At 44.0% G+C, this 18,118-nt stretch overlaps 1 protein-coding gene across 1 annotated transcript; it reads right to left on the bottom strand.

Moving 5' to 3' along the window:
- Positions 1-14,018: 14,018 nt before the first annotated feature.
- On the bottom strand, positions 14,019-17,808 carry COXFA4L3 (cytochrome c oxidase associated subunit FA4L3). Its single transcript, XM_040492581.1, has 5 exons — positions 17,674-17,808; positions 17,499-17,560; positions 17,240-17,325; positions 16,334-16,394; positions 14,019-14,410 (listed from the first exon to the last, which is right to left on the bottom strand). Exons 2-5 carry the CDS (start codon positions 17,532-17,534, stop codon positions 14,342-14,344), a joined length of 252 nt encoding a protein of 83 aa, XP_040348515.1. The 5' UTR covers positions 17,535-17,560; positions 17,674-17,808; the 3' UTR covers positions 14,019-14,341.
- Between the last annotated feature and the right edge of the window lie 310 nt (positions 17,809-18,118).

The raw sequence follows: 18,118 nt of genomic DNA, 5'->3' as shown, positions 1-18,118 counted from the left end.
GCCTCTTCTCCCACCACTCCCACCCCAAGCTCTTTCCTGTCACATCAAACCATCCTCAGACCCCACCACACTCTCCAGGCCTCGCTGGCTTTGTAGGTGCTGTTCCTTCTGCCTTTAATGCCCTTCCTTGCTTCTCCATAGAGCAAGCTCCTTCTCAGGAGACCCAGCTCCGAGGTCATCTCCCACCCTCCGTGTAGAAGCCTCCCTCCTCCTCAGTGTGTCTGCAGGGCTTCTGTGCCAACTTTATAGGACAATAAAGAAAATACAAGGTCACGAATCTGTGTCCCCACTGGACTCTCAACTCCTCAATGACAGCAATGTGTCTTTTCAAATTCTTGGAGCGTGGCACAGAGTAGACACTCGAAAGACAAAACAAAACAAAGGAATACATGACTAAACTAAATCAATACGTGGACCCTGCATTTATTCCAGAGCTAAATTAGGAAGCAAGTCTCAATGTGACGCAAGAATCCCCTTCCAACTCATTTATTGGGGACGGTTATGTGCAAAGCACTATACAAAGTACTAGAAACTCAGAAGCTGGAGTAGACACAGGAATGGACAATTTGGGGGTACAGACGGGGAGAGAAGAGTACTAGCTGTAGGGAAAAATGCCTGGACTGACAGACCAGTGCGGGTGTAAGCAGTTTATTGCATGTAATCTGACGTCAGCCCTGGGACGTAGGCACTTTTGTTATTAGTCTCACTTCACAGACGAGGAGACTGAGGCTTTCACAAGTGGAGAGACTTGCTTGTAAGTCATGAGGGCAGGATTTGAACCCAGGCTGTGGTTCCCCCAGACATCACATGCTCAAACAGAAAGGTCTGTTACAAGTGTTTTATTTTCTCAGTTGTGGCCCTCAGCATTGTCTGCATTCTGCAAACACCAGTTGGGGGGGGGCGCCACGGGGCTTTAAAAAGACTGGTGCCTACCCTGGTCCCACCCAGAGATGCTGATGTAACTGAGGTGGGGTGCAGCCTGGGCATGGGGGTTCTAATGTGCAGTCAGGGCTGAGTCCCCCCACCTCTGCTGAAATGAGGGAGGCCAGTGTCAAATGCGTAAGGGGAGACCCACCTGCCGCCGCGACGCTCCCGCTCGTGTCAGGGTCCTGTTTGTGGAGACACGAGCTGTCCTGTCCTCCTGGGAGGGGCCCCCGGCAGCGTAGGCAGGACCGGCACTTCCTCCCTTACATTCTCTCCGTGTCTCACCAGTCCTGACCTTCCTGTGGCATTGGAGTTGCCAAAGACAACGTGCTGGGGAAATTCCATGGTTTCCATGCAAGGGGGCGTGGGCTCTCCGGGGCGCCGCCCAGCTTTCCGTGTGAAGGAGCCAAGATCTGTGGGTTACAGTGAAGACCGCTGATGTGAGGAGCCTGGATGGGTGGCTTGTGGGCCGCAGGCAGGCAGGGAGGGCAAAACGCCACCCACTACCACACGTCCCAGTAGGCGGGCTCTGTGGGAGCAGAGTGGGCCCACCATGTGACTTCAGCACGCGGCAGCCGCTGGACCCCCTGCTCCCGCAGGCCCTGAGGGGCAGTGAGGCTCCCCAGAGCTAGTGGAGCCGGGCTGTGTGGCTGCAGGCAGCAAGGCTGGATTTCCCCTTCTCAGGCCCGGGCAGTGACTCAGGGCACAAGTATCGAAAGCAAATGGTGACCTGGGCATACTTGCCCGGTGGGGAGCATGACCCTACCCCAGAACATCTGAGGAGCCGTGAGTCCCCGGCCCAGTGCGATGGAGACTGGCAGCACGGTGCGCGTGTCTGGAGGACCCCGGACACCGTCCTCATTCGCTGGTGAGGACCCTTGAGACCCTGCTCCTCACAGAGGTGCTGTGAGCACAGTTTCATTGGCTCTTCGCCACAGAGCTTGAGGTGCAGCTTTTCAGCGCGGTGGGCATGGGGCTTCCCAGGTCACATGGGCCCTCGGGCAGCAGGGCTGGGCTCCCACCCGGGGGCTCAGGGCGAATGGACTTAGGCCGTCTCCCAGATGTCCCCCGATGTCAAACTTCTGCCTCTCTAGTTCTAAGTCACGAGTCACGACCGGCTGACTATGAGAAGCCATCGCTTAGGGTGGCCATGTCTGTTCTTGGAATCTTGGGGGTTAGGCTGTGCCTCATGGCTGCACCCCACCGTGACCATACGGGAACTGGCTTTCCGTGCAGGAGAACCACCGGTGAGGCCCCAGAGCAGCCATGGCAGAAGGTGGGTCTCACCCCCAGCCTGCACTCATTAAGGGTAGAGGTCCCGTTTTACGTTTACCTAAGCCCCTTCCTCCCCATATTGCCTGGTACGATACCTGGCATGTGACACACGGTCCTTAAAAGTTTTCTGGATGATGAAGCCCAGTGACGAATCATTTTGCAAAGACTCATGCCATGACGGATCCCTGGCATACGGAATCTTCGGCGTTTGAGGTATGCATTTATTCAACACATAGATGAGTGCCTTCTATGTGCCAGGCACATGCCAGCGGCTAGTGATCCAGCGGCTAGTGATGCAAAAAAAAAAAAAAAAAAAAAATAGCTCCTCGTGGAGCTCCACTTTTGTGGGGGAAGAAATGAATTACTTTCACCAAGGCACATCAAATGACACTACATAACGTATCTAAGGCAAGAGCCCCAGGACAGTGGGAGTCCAGGGGAGAGGGTCTGTGTAGGGGTCAGAGAAGGCTTCTTTGAGGAAGAGGTCTGCACATCGACCCACCAAACCACCATTATGGACTGTGCTCCAGAGTTTGCTTAGCAAGATGCCGGGCACACGTTGGCTGCTTGGGTGATTTCCCCCCAGGACCCTGAAGGACAAGAGGAAAACCCGAGGCTTCTGACTGCCCCGTCCTTCCTCATGCCACCTCAAGCTTCTAGGGCTAAGTTTTCTGGTCAAGAGGAAAGAGGACTTTTGTTTTTTTATGCAAAGCAGATTAAACTGAAACTGATCTCACCATGGGCGTCTGAGGTTGTTTTCGGTCAGCAAAGAAGGAAGTGAGCCAACTTTCCAGGAACCTTGAGGCCACACCCGGATTGCCCAACAGTGCAGGGCAGCACAGGTCAGACACCTCCCAGGCCCCTTCCCCAGCCGCAGGACCCTGGGGTGACATCCTCCTTAGTGCCAGCTCCTCTAGAGCCAAAGGTCCACAAGGGATGACCCCAGACAGAACCTTCTCCAGGGTCAGCACAGGGTGAGATTAAGGGCAGGCCTGGAGGAGTGACCCTCGGACCAGCCACATGAGACTCAGAAACCAAATAGTGTGTCAACAACCAGGAGATGGATGAGGACTCTGTTCCCTCTGATGCTTTGCCCCTGAACTGCCCTCATGCCTTTTCAGGGCTCGTAGCTCATGCTAATAATCCTACTGGCCCTGGACAGGTACTCTGTCCACTAGGCTTCTGGCTTTCTCCTCAGCTCTCTCTCTCTCTCTCTCTCTCTCTCTCTCTCTCCTGACTGGCTTTCCTCCATCTCTACTCCCTCAGTAACTTGGGGTGCAAGTGGCCCTGTTACAGCTTCTCAGCCCTGACTCTTCTCCCCAGGTTGTGTGCCTCTAACTGTAACTCCTGTCTGTCTCTTCCTTAAGCTCCAGAGAGGGTCTGAGTGGCCTAGTGAGCCTTTGCAAGCCAGGCCTCCTGGGGTCTTTGAGAAGGGGACTGAAAACACAACAGGCCCCCTAAGATCTAAGCTCACCCCCTCTCATTCTCTTTCTTGCTCATCAAATTGCTTCTCCCTTTGGATGTACAGATGCTACTGTTCTTCCCGACTCCATGGCTTAGAACATGAGCTCTGTTGCAGCCTGAGCTTTGTCCCTCCCAAGGAACACTCTTTCTCTCTTACCTTATGCTGCATACATACACACCCTGGCTTTTGGGCTATGGTGCACCCTGGCTTTTGGGCTATGGTCTCAGCTGTGGATTTTGAAGCTTCTATGCTGAAACTTCCTTGTTCTAGACCAGAGCATTTCAAACTTTAGCCACACATAATAACCTGAAGGGTTTATGTGTTAAAACACAGAATCCTGAGATTCAGAGTTGGTTGGCCTGGGGTGCCCCCCCCCAGATGCTGCCCATGCTGCCCATCTAACCCAACTGCCCTAGGAGTGGGACAGGGCTCACACCTGAGCCCTCACCCTGAGGCAAGGGATGCTCCTGCCTTAAAACCGGAAGGAAGATCAGTGAGGAAGTGATGCAGGAATGTAATATCTCAGTGAAAACATTTGTAAGTATTAACCCAGCCCACAGGCCTACCCCTGAGATGAATCCCCCTTTGCAAAGCAAGGTTCTGAGAAGTTAGGAAACTTGCCCAGGGCACCCAGCTCCTAACGGACAGATCCTGGAGTCAAGTGCTGGCCTGTCTGCTTGCTCCTGGCCCGCCGTGTCAGCTGTGAAGCTGGATTAATGTTTGATTTGATTGTCACAATGGCAGAACCACTGTCATCGGTCCTGATACGGGTGGTCAGCAGTGTCATCTCTGCAGAGAAATGATGTTCACAAATGCAGATGCATTTACGCACATGCCCGATAAATCCACCGCTCCTCAGGGTAAGTCACCCGACCAGAGTGACTAAGCAGGCAATCAGGGCAGCCTGCCTGGGAGAGGCGTTCCCGCCCTTGAATCTTCCATGCCTGGCCTGACCCTGCTCTCCTCAGGCCACCAGCGAGAGTTCAACTGGTGGCTAGGGACTGGACTAAGATGTTACTGAGTGGGCAGAAATCCCCACTAATTACCAAATATTGTAAGGGGCAAAGAGCTTCAGCACTGTGCCCAAAGTGTGGTCCCCCAACCAGCAGCATCAGTCTTACCTGGGAACTTGTTAGAAACCCAGATCCTTGGCTCCCACCCCAGACACACCAAAGCAGAAATTTTGGGTTTGGGGCCCGGCAATCCACATTTCAATGTGCCTTCCGGGAGATTCTGATGCACGGCTGAAGTCTGAGGACCGCTGTCCTACTGACAGAATTAGATTGCTAGTGGAGGACTTGATCTGGTGCCACGGAGGGCTCCCTGCTCTCTGGGCGAGCTCTGACGTACCCTAGTGGCACAGGAGTTGGTGAAGCATATGCTAGTCCAGCTGTGAAGTCAACTATACCTTCTCCTGCTTCACTTGGTTACAGCCTTGCCCTACAGAGGATTTACTGCCGGGATAGCCTTGTTGCTATGGGGACTCTTGCACTCTGCCTGGGCCCTTCCTCTGCAGGTGGTAATATTTGTATCACTTAGACACTAGGTAAACCCAGTGTCCACACTTTGCTCCAAGGTCTCTCCACACCACAGCCCAAGGAAGCCTATTTGTTGTCCCTGCAGGGACAGACTGAACTAGGAGTCCTGGTCCAGGTGATCTTGTTAGTGTGTTTCTTACAATCTTCAGCAATGTCCAATTTCCTGTTTTCAGAAAAAAAGCAAATCAAATGTAATATATAGGCTAGAGGATTACTTCATATGGAGGGAAAAAATTATGCCAGCCTCTCTTATTTCTGAAGGTAAGAAAGCAAGTAAATGTGCAACAGATTTTTTTTTCTTTTTTAGAGAGGGGGGCAATAATTCACATACAATAAAATTCACCCTTTTTACATGTACAGTTTGGTGGTTTTTAATTTAAAAAGTGTCACAGGAGAACCTTCTGGGGTGATAGAAATGCTCAATAGCTTGTTTTGCATGATACCTTCATGGGTGTATATAATTATCAAAACTCTTATAGGGGTGCCAGGATGGCTCAGTCGGTTAAGCCAACCTCAACACAGGTCCTGATCTCATGATTTGTGAGTTTGAACCCCGCTTCGGGCTCTGTGCTGACAGCTCAGAGCCTGGAGCTTGCTTCAGATCCTGTGTCCTCTCTCTCTGCCTGTCCTCTTCTGCTCTCGCTCTGTCGCTCTGTCTCTCTGTCTGTCTCTCAAAAACAAACATAAAAAAAAAAAAAAAAACCCTCTTCTAACTGAAGCATTAAGACCGATTCATTTTGTTATATCTAAACTTAATGCACTTGTCTCCAAATAACAAGCAAACTACAGGTCACATTGGTCTTGTGGTACAGATTCATTTCTCATTTATGTTGAAAAGGAAAATTCAGATAAGCAAAGGCATTATGAAATAAGTCAGGCTAACTTTCCTGAGGCAATATATCCTTAACAACCACCAAGGAATAGTATCAACTTCATGATTACACACAACTATGTAAAGGAAAAATCACATACATTACTTGATGTAAATACGAAAAAGTGGAGTGTAATTTTTTAAACAGTATGCCCACTCTCCAAACAAGCAGTATTTTATTATATATGTGTTATAAGTCATACCAGCTGAATGAGAAAGTTGGTTTTAGCATGTCTTCCAGAGTTATAAAATTTGGAGTTTTCCTTCATTTTATTCTAATTTTCATTTTAAAGCTAAGTAACATGCACACAGGCAAATGATGGAATAAAACACCATGAAAACCAAAACAAAAGCTTTAGTTTCTAGAGAAAAATTACATAATTACCTGAGGCAACTTTCTAAGCATGGGGAAAAGATGCTATAAGGGCCAATGACCAGAAAAACTAATTTGATTTCTTTTTTTTAATGTTTATTCTTGAGAGAGAGAGAGAGAGAGAGAGAGAGAGAGAGAGCATGAGCAGGGAAGGGGCAGAGAGAGAGGGAGACACAGAATCTGAAGCAGGCTGCAGGCTGTGAGCTGTCAGCACAGAGCCTGATGTGGGGCTCAAACTCAAGAACCACGAGATCATGACCTGAGCTGAAGTTGGATGCTTAACCAACTGAGCTACCCAGGCAATACCCCCTGCTCCATGTTTTTAAATTTCTATAGCTGTCTTAGGTACATGCACCCAACTTCACCTGCCTTCCTTGTTCAAACCACATATCATCACTTTTGAATGTGAGAATATATGTAATGTACTTGTGTGAATATAGTGATTACTAAAATACAGACATTTGTCTCTATGGAGGCATATATGTATATATGTATACATACATATTTTAATTTTAGAGAGAAAGAGAACATGAGTGGGGGGGAGGGGCAGAGGGAGAGGGAGAGAGAGAATCTTAAGCAGGCTTCATGCTGCCAGCATGGGGCTTGACCTCACCACCCTGGGATCATCACCTGAACCGAAATCAAGAGTCAGTCAGATGCTCAACCAACTGAGCCACCCAGGTGCCCCAGGATATGTATATGTATATACATATATATGTACATACATACATATATATGTGTATATATGTATGTATGTACATATATACATATATATGTATGTATGTACATATATATGTATATGTATATGTATATACATATATATGTATATATATGTGTATATATATAGACATATATATACATGTATACATACATATATATACATACATATATATGTATATATATACATATGTATATACATATATATGTGTATATATATACATATATACAATATATATAATAAATATATACAAATATTTATATATATAAATATTTATAATATTATATTTGTGTATATAATAAATGTTTATATTTATATATTTATAATATTTATATATGAATATTTATATTTATATATTTATAATATTTATAATATATATTCATATATTTATAATGTATATTTATAATATTTATATATTTATATATTTACATATAAATATTTCTAATATTTATATGTATTTATCTATATATATAAATATTTTTGTTACTATGTGTTTTCTGGATGTGAGCACATCTATGTGGGCATATATGTAGGGATTCTTATCTCCAGCTAGGTATCTATGTAGATGAGAGCTGAGGTGAGATGTATTTATCTATAGGTGTGTTTGTGCTCTCCCAAAGGTTTATAATTGGGGCGTTGTGCACCCAAAGCGGACCAGTTACTACAGGTAGGTATGTGTGAATTTCAAACAGGCAATGTTCCCAGCCACGGAAGAATATACTTTTAAATACATTAAGACCCTTCTACTTTACAGAGATAATTTTTTTTTTTAAAGAAGGGAACACTTTTTGAACAACTAGCCCTGTACATGCAAAACACCTCTTTCAGTATTTTATTGTCTCACCTGATTTTCACAACTAACCTAAGCAAGTACAAATTAACCCAGTTTTATAGATGAGAAATCTGAGGCTTGTCCAAAGCAACACAAGTGCTAAGTGGCAGAACAATCTGATTTCAGAGCCTGTAATTTCACTCTCTACCGGAAAGTCTCAACTAAAATGTGACACAATCTTCCAAAGGGGGAAAATATGATGAATGAGTATTTAATTAGACCCCAGGCCAGTTTTTAGTGATATCGAATGTGATTTTAACGTTTTTATTCAGAAAGCTTATTTATCTAAGCTTCACATCTAATTTTTTATGTAAGAGAAAATAATAGATGTTTGCTTAAGGCTCAAGGCCATAAAGTTGAATGGACTCTGGTTTAATTGCTGGAAAAATCTGACAGGGAAGAGCACTCCTCCCTCTCTGGGCCCCTGGACGCATGTCTCAGTCCTCCTTCCCTGGCCATGACCTCTCAGTCCCCGTCAGGGATCAGATCCTCCTCCTCTACCCACGCCCTTCATGATAACATTCCTCTCTCTTCGGTCTTCATTTCCCTTTGATACCCTCTGCCCTCTGTAGGCACGTCCTTGGTCTTACCGCCCCTGAACTGCCTCCAGCTCACACCTCCTTGCAGTTCTCCAGAAGCAATCTACCTACATAGCTCACTGGGTTTTCAAAGGCAACAATTCCAAAGTCTAACTCATTTCCCTCATTATCTACCTTTCCCTTGAATATTCCATTTTGTTTCCCTCCTATATTCTCTATCTTGGCACCACCCCCTACCCACTTCCTCAGGTGAGAAACCAGGGAGTCATTTTGGACATCCTCCATCTACCTTCAATGAGCCTTGAAGTCTTCTCATCAATGTCCCTCAAACGCACCCTCTCTTTTTCTATTCTCTCTGCCATTGCTTTAACCAAGGCAAAGGTTATGGCCCTCACTACCTGCACCCTAGACCGTTGGCAGCAGCTGGTCTCTGGCCTCCAACCACGAAGTCCCTTCCAGCGTGCACGCCCTACTTCTACTTGCCGTAGCCAACGCCCCATTAAGTAAAGTGTATTCTCTCCTTCCACAGCTTAAAACCCTTTTCTGGTTCCTTTGTGCCTGCAGGATAATAGCATAAAGGGCCTTGCATGTTCCATGTATCCCACTCTACACTCCGATATTAAATTCCACACATTAACCGACTTCAAGTTCCCAGAAGATAGGCTATTTTAGCCCCTCTGTGCCTTGGTAAACATGCCCCTCTACTTCAACTGAACTGCTGACTTCCAATGATTGGTTTTTCAAGAAGCCAGACTGCTCAGTCTTTCAGCGATCCGCGTTTTTTGGGAAGCTTTTTTTTGTACTTTATGCTCAGTTCTATCCTTGCTGTGTGGTCACTGTATTGCTTTGATTTGTTCATAAGTGCGAGCCTTTCCTATGCCAGATTCTTGAGGCCAGCACCATGCCTACCACATAGTGGATGCTCAATCATGTGCAATTTCTTAAATTTCTTTAAATTACATGAAAACATTATTATATCTCAAATTTTGAAAATTTGAAGTCCACACCCAGGAGTATTTTATCCAGATCAAACTCTATAGAGATAACAGTTCTACAATGCTCCTATGGAGTCATTTTGATGACCACATATTTGTCAAATACTCAGTACAAACGACCTAACAATCATATGCAACAAGCGAATCTTGAATTGGATTCCAGACATAAAAATACAGCTATCTGGCACAAAAACAGGCACTCAGATCAATGGAACAGAATAGAGAACCCAGAAACGGACCCACAAATGTATGGCCAACTATCTTTGACAAAGCAGGAGAGAATATCCAATGGAATAAAGACAGTCTCTTCAGCAAGTGGTGCTGGGAAAACTGGACGGTGACATGCAGAAGAATGAACCTGGACCACTTTCTTACACCATACACAAAAATAAACTCAAAATGGATGAAAGACCTCAGTGTAAGACAGGAAGCCATCAAAATCCTCGAGGAGAAAGCAGGCAAAAACCTCTTTGACCTTAGCCGCGGCAACTTCTTCCTCAATACGTCTCCAGAAGGGAAACAAAAGCAAAAATGAACTCTTGGGACCTCATCAAAATAAAAGGCTTCTCCACGTGAAGGAAACAATCAGCAAAACTAAAAGGCAACTGATGGAATGGGAGAAGATATTTGCAAATGACATGTCAGATAAAGGGTTAGTATCCAAAATCTATAAAGATCTTATCAAACTCAACACCCAAAAAACAAATCATCCAGTGAAGAAATGGGCAGAAGACATGAATAGACACTTCTCCAAAGAAGACATCCAGATAGCAAACAGACACATGAAAAAATGCTCAACATCACTCATCATCGGGGAAATACAAATCAAAACCACAATGAGATACGACCTCATAGCCGTCAGAATGGCTAACATTAACAACTCAGGCAACAACACATGTTGGCGAGGATGTGGACAAAGAGGAACACTTTTGCACTGCTGGTGGGAATGCAAACTGGTGCAGCCACTCTGGAAAACAGTATGGAGTTTCCTCAAAAGGTTAAAAATAGAACTAGCCTACGACCCAGCAATTGCACTGCTAGGTATTTACCCAAGGGATACAGATATGCTGTTTCAAAAGGACACGTGCATCCCAATGTTTACAGCAGCACTATCAACAATAGCCAAAGTATGGAAAGAGCACAAATGTCCATTGATGGATCAATGGATAAAGAAGATGTGGTACATATATACAATGGAATATTATGAGATCTTGCCACTTGCAACTACGTGGATAGAACTAGAGGGTATTATGCTAAGTGGAATTAGTCAGAGAAAGACAAATATCATATGAATTTACTCATATGAGGACTTTAAGATCTAAAACAGATAAACATAAGGGAAAGGAAGCAAAAATAATATAAAAACAGGGAGGGGGACAAAACATAAGAGACTCTTAAATATAGAGAACAGAGGGTTACTGGAGAAGTTGTGGGATAGGGGGTAGGGGGTGATGGTGTGGGTTTAATGGGTAAGGGGCTTAAGGAATCTATTCCTGAAATCATTGTTGCACCATGTGCTAACTAACTTGGATGTAAATTATAAAAAATAAATAAATTATAGAAAAAAAAAGACAGAAATAAAATGTTTTCATTTCTCAAAAAAAAAATACAGCTATAAAGGACATTACAATTAGAGAAAATAGAAATGGATTGTATGTTGGGTGATACAATTGAATTAGTGTGAATCTTCTTAGGAATGATAATGGTATTACAGTTAGCTATAATGTCTTTCCCTTAGGTATAAGAAGCCGTATGAGGTGTATACTCATTTTCAAAGAGCTCATTTTATTTATTTATATATTTAAATTTCTACTTATTTATTTTGAGAGAGAGAGATCACAGCGGGTAAGAGGCAGAGAGAGGGAAAGAGAGAAGAGCGAATCTCAAGCAGGCCCCACACTGTCCCAGTGTGGGGCTCAATCTCATGAACTATGAGATCATGACCTGAGCCAAAATCAAGAGTTGGACGCTTAACTGCCTGAACCACCCAGGCACTCCTTCAAAGAGTTCATTTTAAAAGAGCATAATAATATGCAGAGAGATACATATGGCAATGTGGTGAATGTGGCAAAATGTTTGATTAAAAGTTGTGAGTATTCCTTGTACTGATTTTCCACCTTTTCCACATATTTGAAAATTTTCAAAATAAAACATTTGGGGCAAATGCTAAGAACACAAGCAAAAATAAAATCAGTCAGTGTTGAAATTTAATTATCAATATTGCTCTTGGGGTTTCTTCCTCCCAAACCTGCCGTCCTCCATTGTCATGTCCATCCCTTAAAGCTACTGCATTTCAATCAGGTTTGTGTTTTAAAGTTGAAAGGTTACCCCTCACAAAACACTCTGCAGTTTGTTCTCCTAATTGGCCAAACTTCACAAAGTTGTTCATTTTTATTTGCCTAAAGGGTACCATAGTGCACTTTAAAAACTTAAGCAAATAAAATTTTGCTTCCTAATTGGTACAGGTAATACCGTGAGATCAACCACTGGAGATTTTCATCTGGGAAAATGAGGTGATAAGGAATCACAAAGGTTGGCGGAAGTAGTCTTGTTTTAATCCTTTCAGAATCGCCAAGTCTCTAGCAAGAGCTAGTTATTTTTTATTGCCGGGAAGATGATAGGAATTTAGCCCTTCTCTCAAATTTCTATTATATTCAGATGGAAACTAAAACAATTTTTTTAAATTATTATTATTTTTTTTTTTTGAGAGAGAGAAAGAGCTGCGAGGGATGAAGAGGAGCAGAGGGACAGAGAATCTCAAGCCAGGTCCATGGTCAGCGTGGAGCTTGATACGGGCCTCAATCCCATGACAGGATCATGACCTAAGCTGAAATCAAGAGTTGGACGCTCAACTGACCAAGCCACCCAGGTGCTCCTCAGATGGAATTTTTTTATTAAAAAAATATTTTTTTAACGTGTATTTATTTTTGAGAGACAGAAGGAGACAGAGCAGGAGCAGGGGAGGGGCAGAGAGAGGGAGACACAGAATCTGAAGCAGGCTCCAGGCTCTGAGCCATCAGCACAGGGCCCAACGCCAGGCTCAAACCCACGAACCGTGAGATCATGACCTGAGCCAAAGTTCGATGCTTAACTGACTGAGCTACCCAGGAGCCCCTCAGATGGAAAATTTTAAAAGCATGTATCATCTTTATTTAAAAGAGGTGATGAACACCCAAGAGAACTGAAAATGTATGGCTACACAAAAACTTGGACGTGGCTGTTCACAGCAGTATTACTGATGTAACAACCAAAAAGTGCAAACAATCCACATCAACTGATGGATAAACAAAATATGGTACATCCATACAATGGAAAATTAGTCATAAAAAGGAATAAAATACTCACACATGGCACAACAGGGATGAATCTTGAAAACATTATGCTAAGTTAAAAGAGCTAGAGACAAAGGCTACATAATGTATGATTTCATTTATGTGAAATGTCCAGCATGGGCAGATCCATAAAGACTAAGTTTATCAGTGTTTGCCTGGGGCTGGGAGCAGAGGGGTCAGGAATAGGGGAATGACTGCTAATGGGTAGAGGGTTCTCTTTAGGGTGATGAAAATATCCTGGAGTCAGATGGTGGAGGTGGTTTTAGAATTTTGTGTGAATACAGTAAAAACCAATGAAGTGTGCACTTTACATGGATGAATACTATGGTGTGTTCATAGCTCCTTTTTTTAATAAATTATACCTCCTTTTTTTAAAAATAACTTAATGAAAAGCAATTCCTACTTGGTCCCATTTTTTTTTAAGTTTATTTATTTTGAGAGAGAGAGAACAAGCAGGCAAGGGGCAGAGTGAGAATCCCAAGAAGGCTCCATGCTATCAGTGCAAGAGCCCAACTTGGGGTTTGAACTGACTACCTGTGAGATCATGACCTGAACTGAAACCGAGAGTGACATACTTAACCAACTGAGCCACCCAGGCGCCCCATACTTGGTCCTATTTTTAAGAAAAGTCAACGGGGAGCCCAGGAGCATGTGGGTTTGGTTGCACCTTTAGTCTCCAAGTCACCATTGGCCAGAGTCAAGAGTGGCCCTGGACTCTATCGTGCATGGGCAAAGCTCTCCATTCTCCCCTCCCCCACCCTCACGGGAGAACCATGTTATCCTTGGCATCTGCAAGGCCGGTTTCGGCGTGCCCCACCTTCCTACGTTGTAATCCCAGCACTTCCTTCCAAGCCCAATTGTCATGCAAGTCTCATCCCCCATATCATCTTCATTTTCCTCATTGTGCTTACCATCTTTTATTCATCTCCTTCCAAAGTTTGGTTTCATTCACTGCTTTATCTCACCTGCACAAGAACAGGGCATAGCTAACAGCAGGGGCTCAATAAATTTCTGGTGAATGAATAAACTTGGAAGAAAAGTTTACACACAAATTTGCACTGTATGTTGTTTTAGAAAATGAAGCTCCATGCTTCAAAGTAGGTTTCTCTTCCATAAAAAGACTTTCTCCTCTATTTAAAGATGTATCTTTAAGAAATCTTGCACAAATAGTATTTTATTATAGACAATCTAGTTCACAAATCTTTATACACTTTAGGAAAATATTCAGGCATCATAAACATAAAAATTTCAATACGCAACATTAAATTTACAACAAGAAAATAAACACCAACTTATTTTTGAACTACGTGGTTATTGCTGCACTACCTTTATAATTCCTATCCAGAGTCCAAAAATGTAGTCAAGCCCTAAAAATGTAGCAGAAGCATTTCCGCACACTGGTATCCATAATCTAGTTTGTGCAGAAATGTTTCCACTAGATTCATAGAGTACTCTTTGGAAGAAAGAAGCAAGAGCTGGTCATTTGGTGGCCCTTCGGACCTTCTGCAACTCTTCAATGGGCTTCCATTGTTGGTTGATTGTTATAAGCTTGAAAAAAAAGAAGGAAAATACAAATGTTTTTCAGGATCTGTCCTTCATCCTCATGTCCCTTTTTAGGGTTGTCCACACTCCCTTTTGGAAAGAGCATCACCATAGTATTTGTAGTCAAAGAACCATTTCTTCCCATCTCTAAGAACATGCACAAAACAGTAATATGAGCTCTAAAAAGCCTTTGGGTTCCTGAGTGTTATAGGATCATCAAGAAAGGTCATATACATTTGCCCACTTTCACATAACAGGTTCTAGATTTCTAAGCTTCCTATGGCTTTAGGTGAATTATAAGTTCAAAAAGTGTGTCTGCTCCCGGTGAGTGGATGTAAAATACTCTAGCACAGGGCTTGGCACACAGTAGGCTCTTAACCAAACTTCCTCATTGTAATTACTCAACAAAGGTACACATGATCTAAGTTATGCAGTAAGGGAAAAGGGATAGAGCTGTGGATAGTCCTTGACTTCCCAAAAACTCAAATTCGGAGGTTCTCATTTATCGTCACAGTTACAGGACATAGGACATACCCCATACATACCATACCCCAGGACACAGGAGATGTAGATAGGTTTTTTTTTTGTTGTTTCAAAAAATTTTTGGAGGGCGCCTGGGTTGCTCAGTTCGTTGAGAAACCAACTTCGGCTCAGGTCATGATCTCACAGTTCATGAGTTGGAGCCCTGCATCAGGGGCTCTCTGCTGTCAGTGCAGAGCCCGCTTTGGATCCTCGGTCTCCCTCTCTCTCTGCCCTTCCCCCACTCTCAAAAATAAATAAACATTAAAAAAATTTTAATTTTAATTTCAGTTATAGTTAACCTACAGTGTTATATTAGTTTCAGTTGTACAATATAGTGACTCAACGTTTCTGTACATTACTCAGTGCTCATCATGATAAGTGTGCTCGTAATCCCTATCACCTCCTTCACCCATCCCCCGACCCGCCACCCTTTGGCAACCATCAGTTTGTTCTCTATAGTTAAGAATCTGTTTCTTGGTGTCTCTCTCATTTTTCCTTTGCTCATTTGTTTTGTTTCTTAATTCCACATATGAATGAAATCATATGGTACTTGTCTTTCCCTGACTTTTTTTGCTTAGAGATGCAGGTAGTTTTAAAGATTCTAAATGTCCCTCACTAGGTCAAACTCTACTATTTGAAAGTTTTGTTTAAAAAAAGCTTTCCTGACAGATCTAAGTAGTGTTGATTCCAACAGACTCAGAAATATAAAAAAGTCTTTGCTATAGTCTTAAAAGAATGAGCGACTGTTAGGTGATTTTGCGTAAAGAGAACGCCACTCCTGTTTTCAGGAGCTCCTGTTATTTATCACAATAGACCTTGTATTAACCTTAGATAAGCAATGGATACAATGAGATAATATATTACAATAATGATAAAAGTTAATATTTAAGTATGTACTATGGGCTAGGCACTATGCTAAAGGGCGTTATGTATTTTACATTCTTTAATCCTCTTAACTCTGAGGTAGAATCCTATTATTGAGCCCAGTTTAGAGATTCTGAGAGCCTCAGAAAGGCCAGGTTGTCCAAAATCACCTGTGAATAATGGAACAAGGATTTGAACTAGATCTCCATAATTCCATAGCACTCCCTTTACCACTACACTCAAAGGCACCCTGAAAGTGAAAGGTATTTTTTAAAGTTATTTATTTATTCGGAGAGGGAGAAAATGAGTGTGGGAGGGGCAGAGAGAGAGAATCCAAAGCAGGCTCCACGCTGTCAGCATAGAGCCCAACGAGGGGCTTGAGCTCACCAACCACGAGATCATGACCTGAGCCAAAATCAAGAGTCAGCTGCTTTACTAACTGAACCACCCAGGTGCCCCAAAAGGGAAAGGTATTAAATCCATTTTGCTGCAAGGGTGCTAAAGCTTGGGGTAAGTGTAAACCACTTTTTAATTTAGCAATACCTTGCTAGGTACATTAGGATCCACAGTTTCCCAAGGTTCTGGATTTTTTTTCCGATCAATGCTAAAAAGTAAAAGAAAGCTGATTAAACATCAAAGTAAGTAAATTTAAACCAACTCTGACAGTGGGGTCTATAAGCATGCTGGGACATCACAGGACAGACCTAGACTGACAAACAGGCATTTATCTGTTAGTTCGCTGAAATTAATGGAAGGTTTCTTAAGGGAACTTCACGATTTGGCTCAAACATTAAGGATCGATTCCTCTGCAGGGTGAAAGGTCTGTATTCCTTTTATTGGGCTGAACTGGAGAATGTTCCCATAAGCTGAACAGCAATGGGGGTGGAAATGCCAGGATAAATGCAAGCAAAAACGTTCTTGCCCTGGTTTCTGGGACAGGGAGAGGGGCCGGGCTTGAACTCTGTAGATGGTGAACTCCGAGGTGCAAGGCCCCTGGGCCAGAGCCTGGCATAACCACCCTCTCCAGCCCTGCACTGGGCCAAGATCAGTTTCAAGTTTCTTACTTCCTCATATTCCAGGATACATGGTATTTTACCTCCCTATATCCAGAGCTGAGGTTAGGTTCACTATAGACAAATGAATCTGTAAAGGCCATTTAAGAACTTTAAATTTCAAAACTTAAGTTAAAAAAAAAAAAAATCAAACCTTGCTGAAGGAGAGGAGGGTCAGTGGATGAAAGGATACTTAGATACAAGGAAGAAACTTATTCTATTAATATCATAATTCAAGGGTCTTCCGATATCAGGCTGCTTTCTAGTCCCAACTCCAAGTTGACAATTTGACATTCTTATCCTGGGGGTAAAACTAGGAGACTGACACCATGCATTTCATATGCGGAAGGTCAATCTAGCACTGCTAAAAACGTTTGTATAAATGATGGCTACTTACATCACATCAGTCTTTTGAAGGGAATATACTGCAAAAGCCAAAGCTCCACCCGCTGCTGTGGTCATCATCAGCACCAAAGGAATAAGCTAACAGAGAACAGGTTTGAGGGTGAATATTCCCATGTTTCGGTGTGAAACATGTGACATATAACAGAATAACTATTATATCATCTTACATACTTCCTTCAAAATTTGCACCGTCTTTTCATCTTTAAAAATTAATATTTTAAGTCAAGAATTTCAATTGCTTTAAAACTTACTTCCTTCTTTTTCCTCAGGAGTTGGAAGAGGTTCATGATGACTTCAGTGTTGAATGCCAAATCTAGAATTAAAAAAAAATCCAAGATGCTGCTGAAAACTTCAGCCACTAAGGACCCAATCTGGCGGGCTCCAACCGGCCAACGTCCTTCCCCTAGGCAGCCTGAAGCAGCTCACCTGGGAGGCGGGGCAGAGCGGCGCGCGGACGAGGAAAACGCCCCGAACCGAACTAGCCCTCTGCGTCCTCACTTTATATACGGACCGCAAATGATGGGCCGGGCCAGGGCGCTCAGGTCACGCGGGCCTGGCGGGGGGCGTGCGGAGCCTGTCTCGCTTTCCCTTCCCGGCGCCCGGCTTCCGGGCGCCCCCTGCAGGACAGTCAGCTGGAGGACGCGCAGCCGCCGAACGCGGGAGCTGGCGCCCCCTGCCGTCCGGCGTGGTCCTTACTTGCCGCCCAGAGAGCTGAGGCTCGGCGTTGATGCTCCAGGTTGCTCCCAGCCGGGCCCAGCGCCGCCAAGAGAGCGGCACCGAGAGCAAGCGGAGCTCTGATGGCCAAGGCCTGGATGAAAACCAAGCCCCCTAAAAGGAGGTCTGGAAAAGAAGCCGGAGAGCCGGGGTCTAG

This window comes from Herpailurus yagouaroundi, unplaced genomic scaffold (genome assembly GCF_014898765.1).
Source record: "Herpailurus yagouaroundi ecotype Mexico unplaced genomic scaffold, PumYag 184, whole genome shotgun sequence".
Classification (NCBI taxonomy): Eukaryota; Metazoa; Chordata; class Mammalia; order Carnivora; family Felidae; genus Herpailurus; species Herpailurus yagouaroundi.
This window is presented reverse-complemented; position numbering and strand designations above follow the sequence as displayed.

Excerpts from the sequence above, each read along its gene's own strand:
- COXFA4L3 (XM_040492581.1), bottom strand. The coding sequence starts at position 17,534 with ATGAACCTCTTCCAACTCCTGAGGAAAAAGAAGGAA. Across the intron at positions 17,326-17,498 it reads TCCTGAGGAAAAAGAAGGAA|CTTATTCCTTTGGTGCTGAT; the intron begins GTAAGTTTTAAA and ends GTTCTCTGTTAG. Across the intron at positions 16,395-17,239 it reads CTTCAAAAGACTGATGTGAT|CATTGATCGGAAAAAAAATC; the intron begins GTAAGTAGCCAT and ends TTTACTTTTTAG.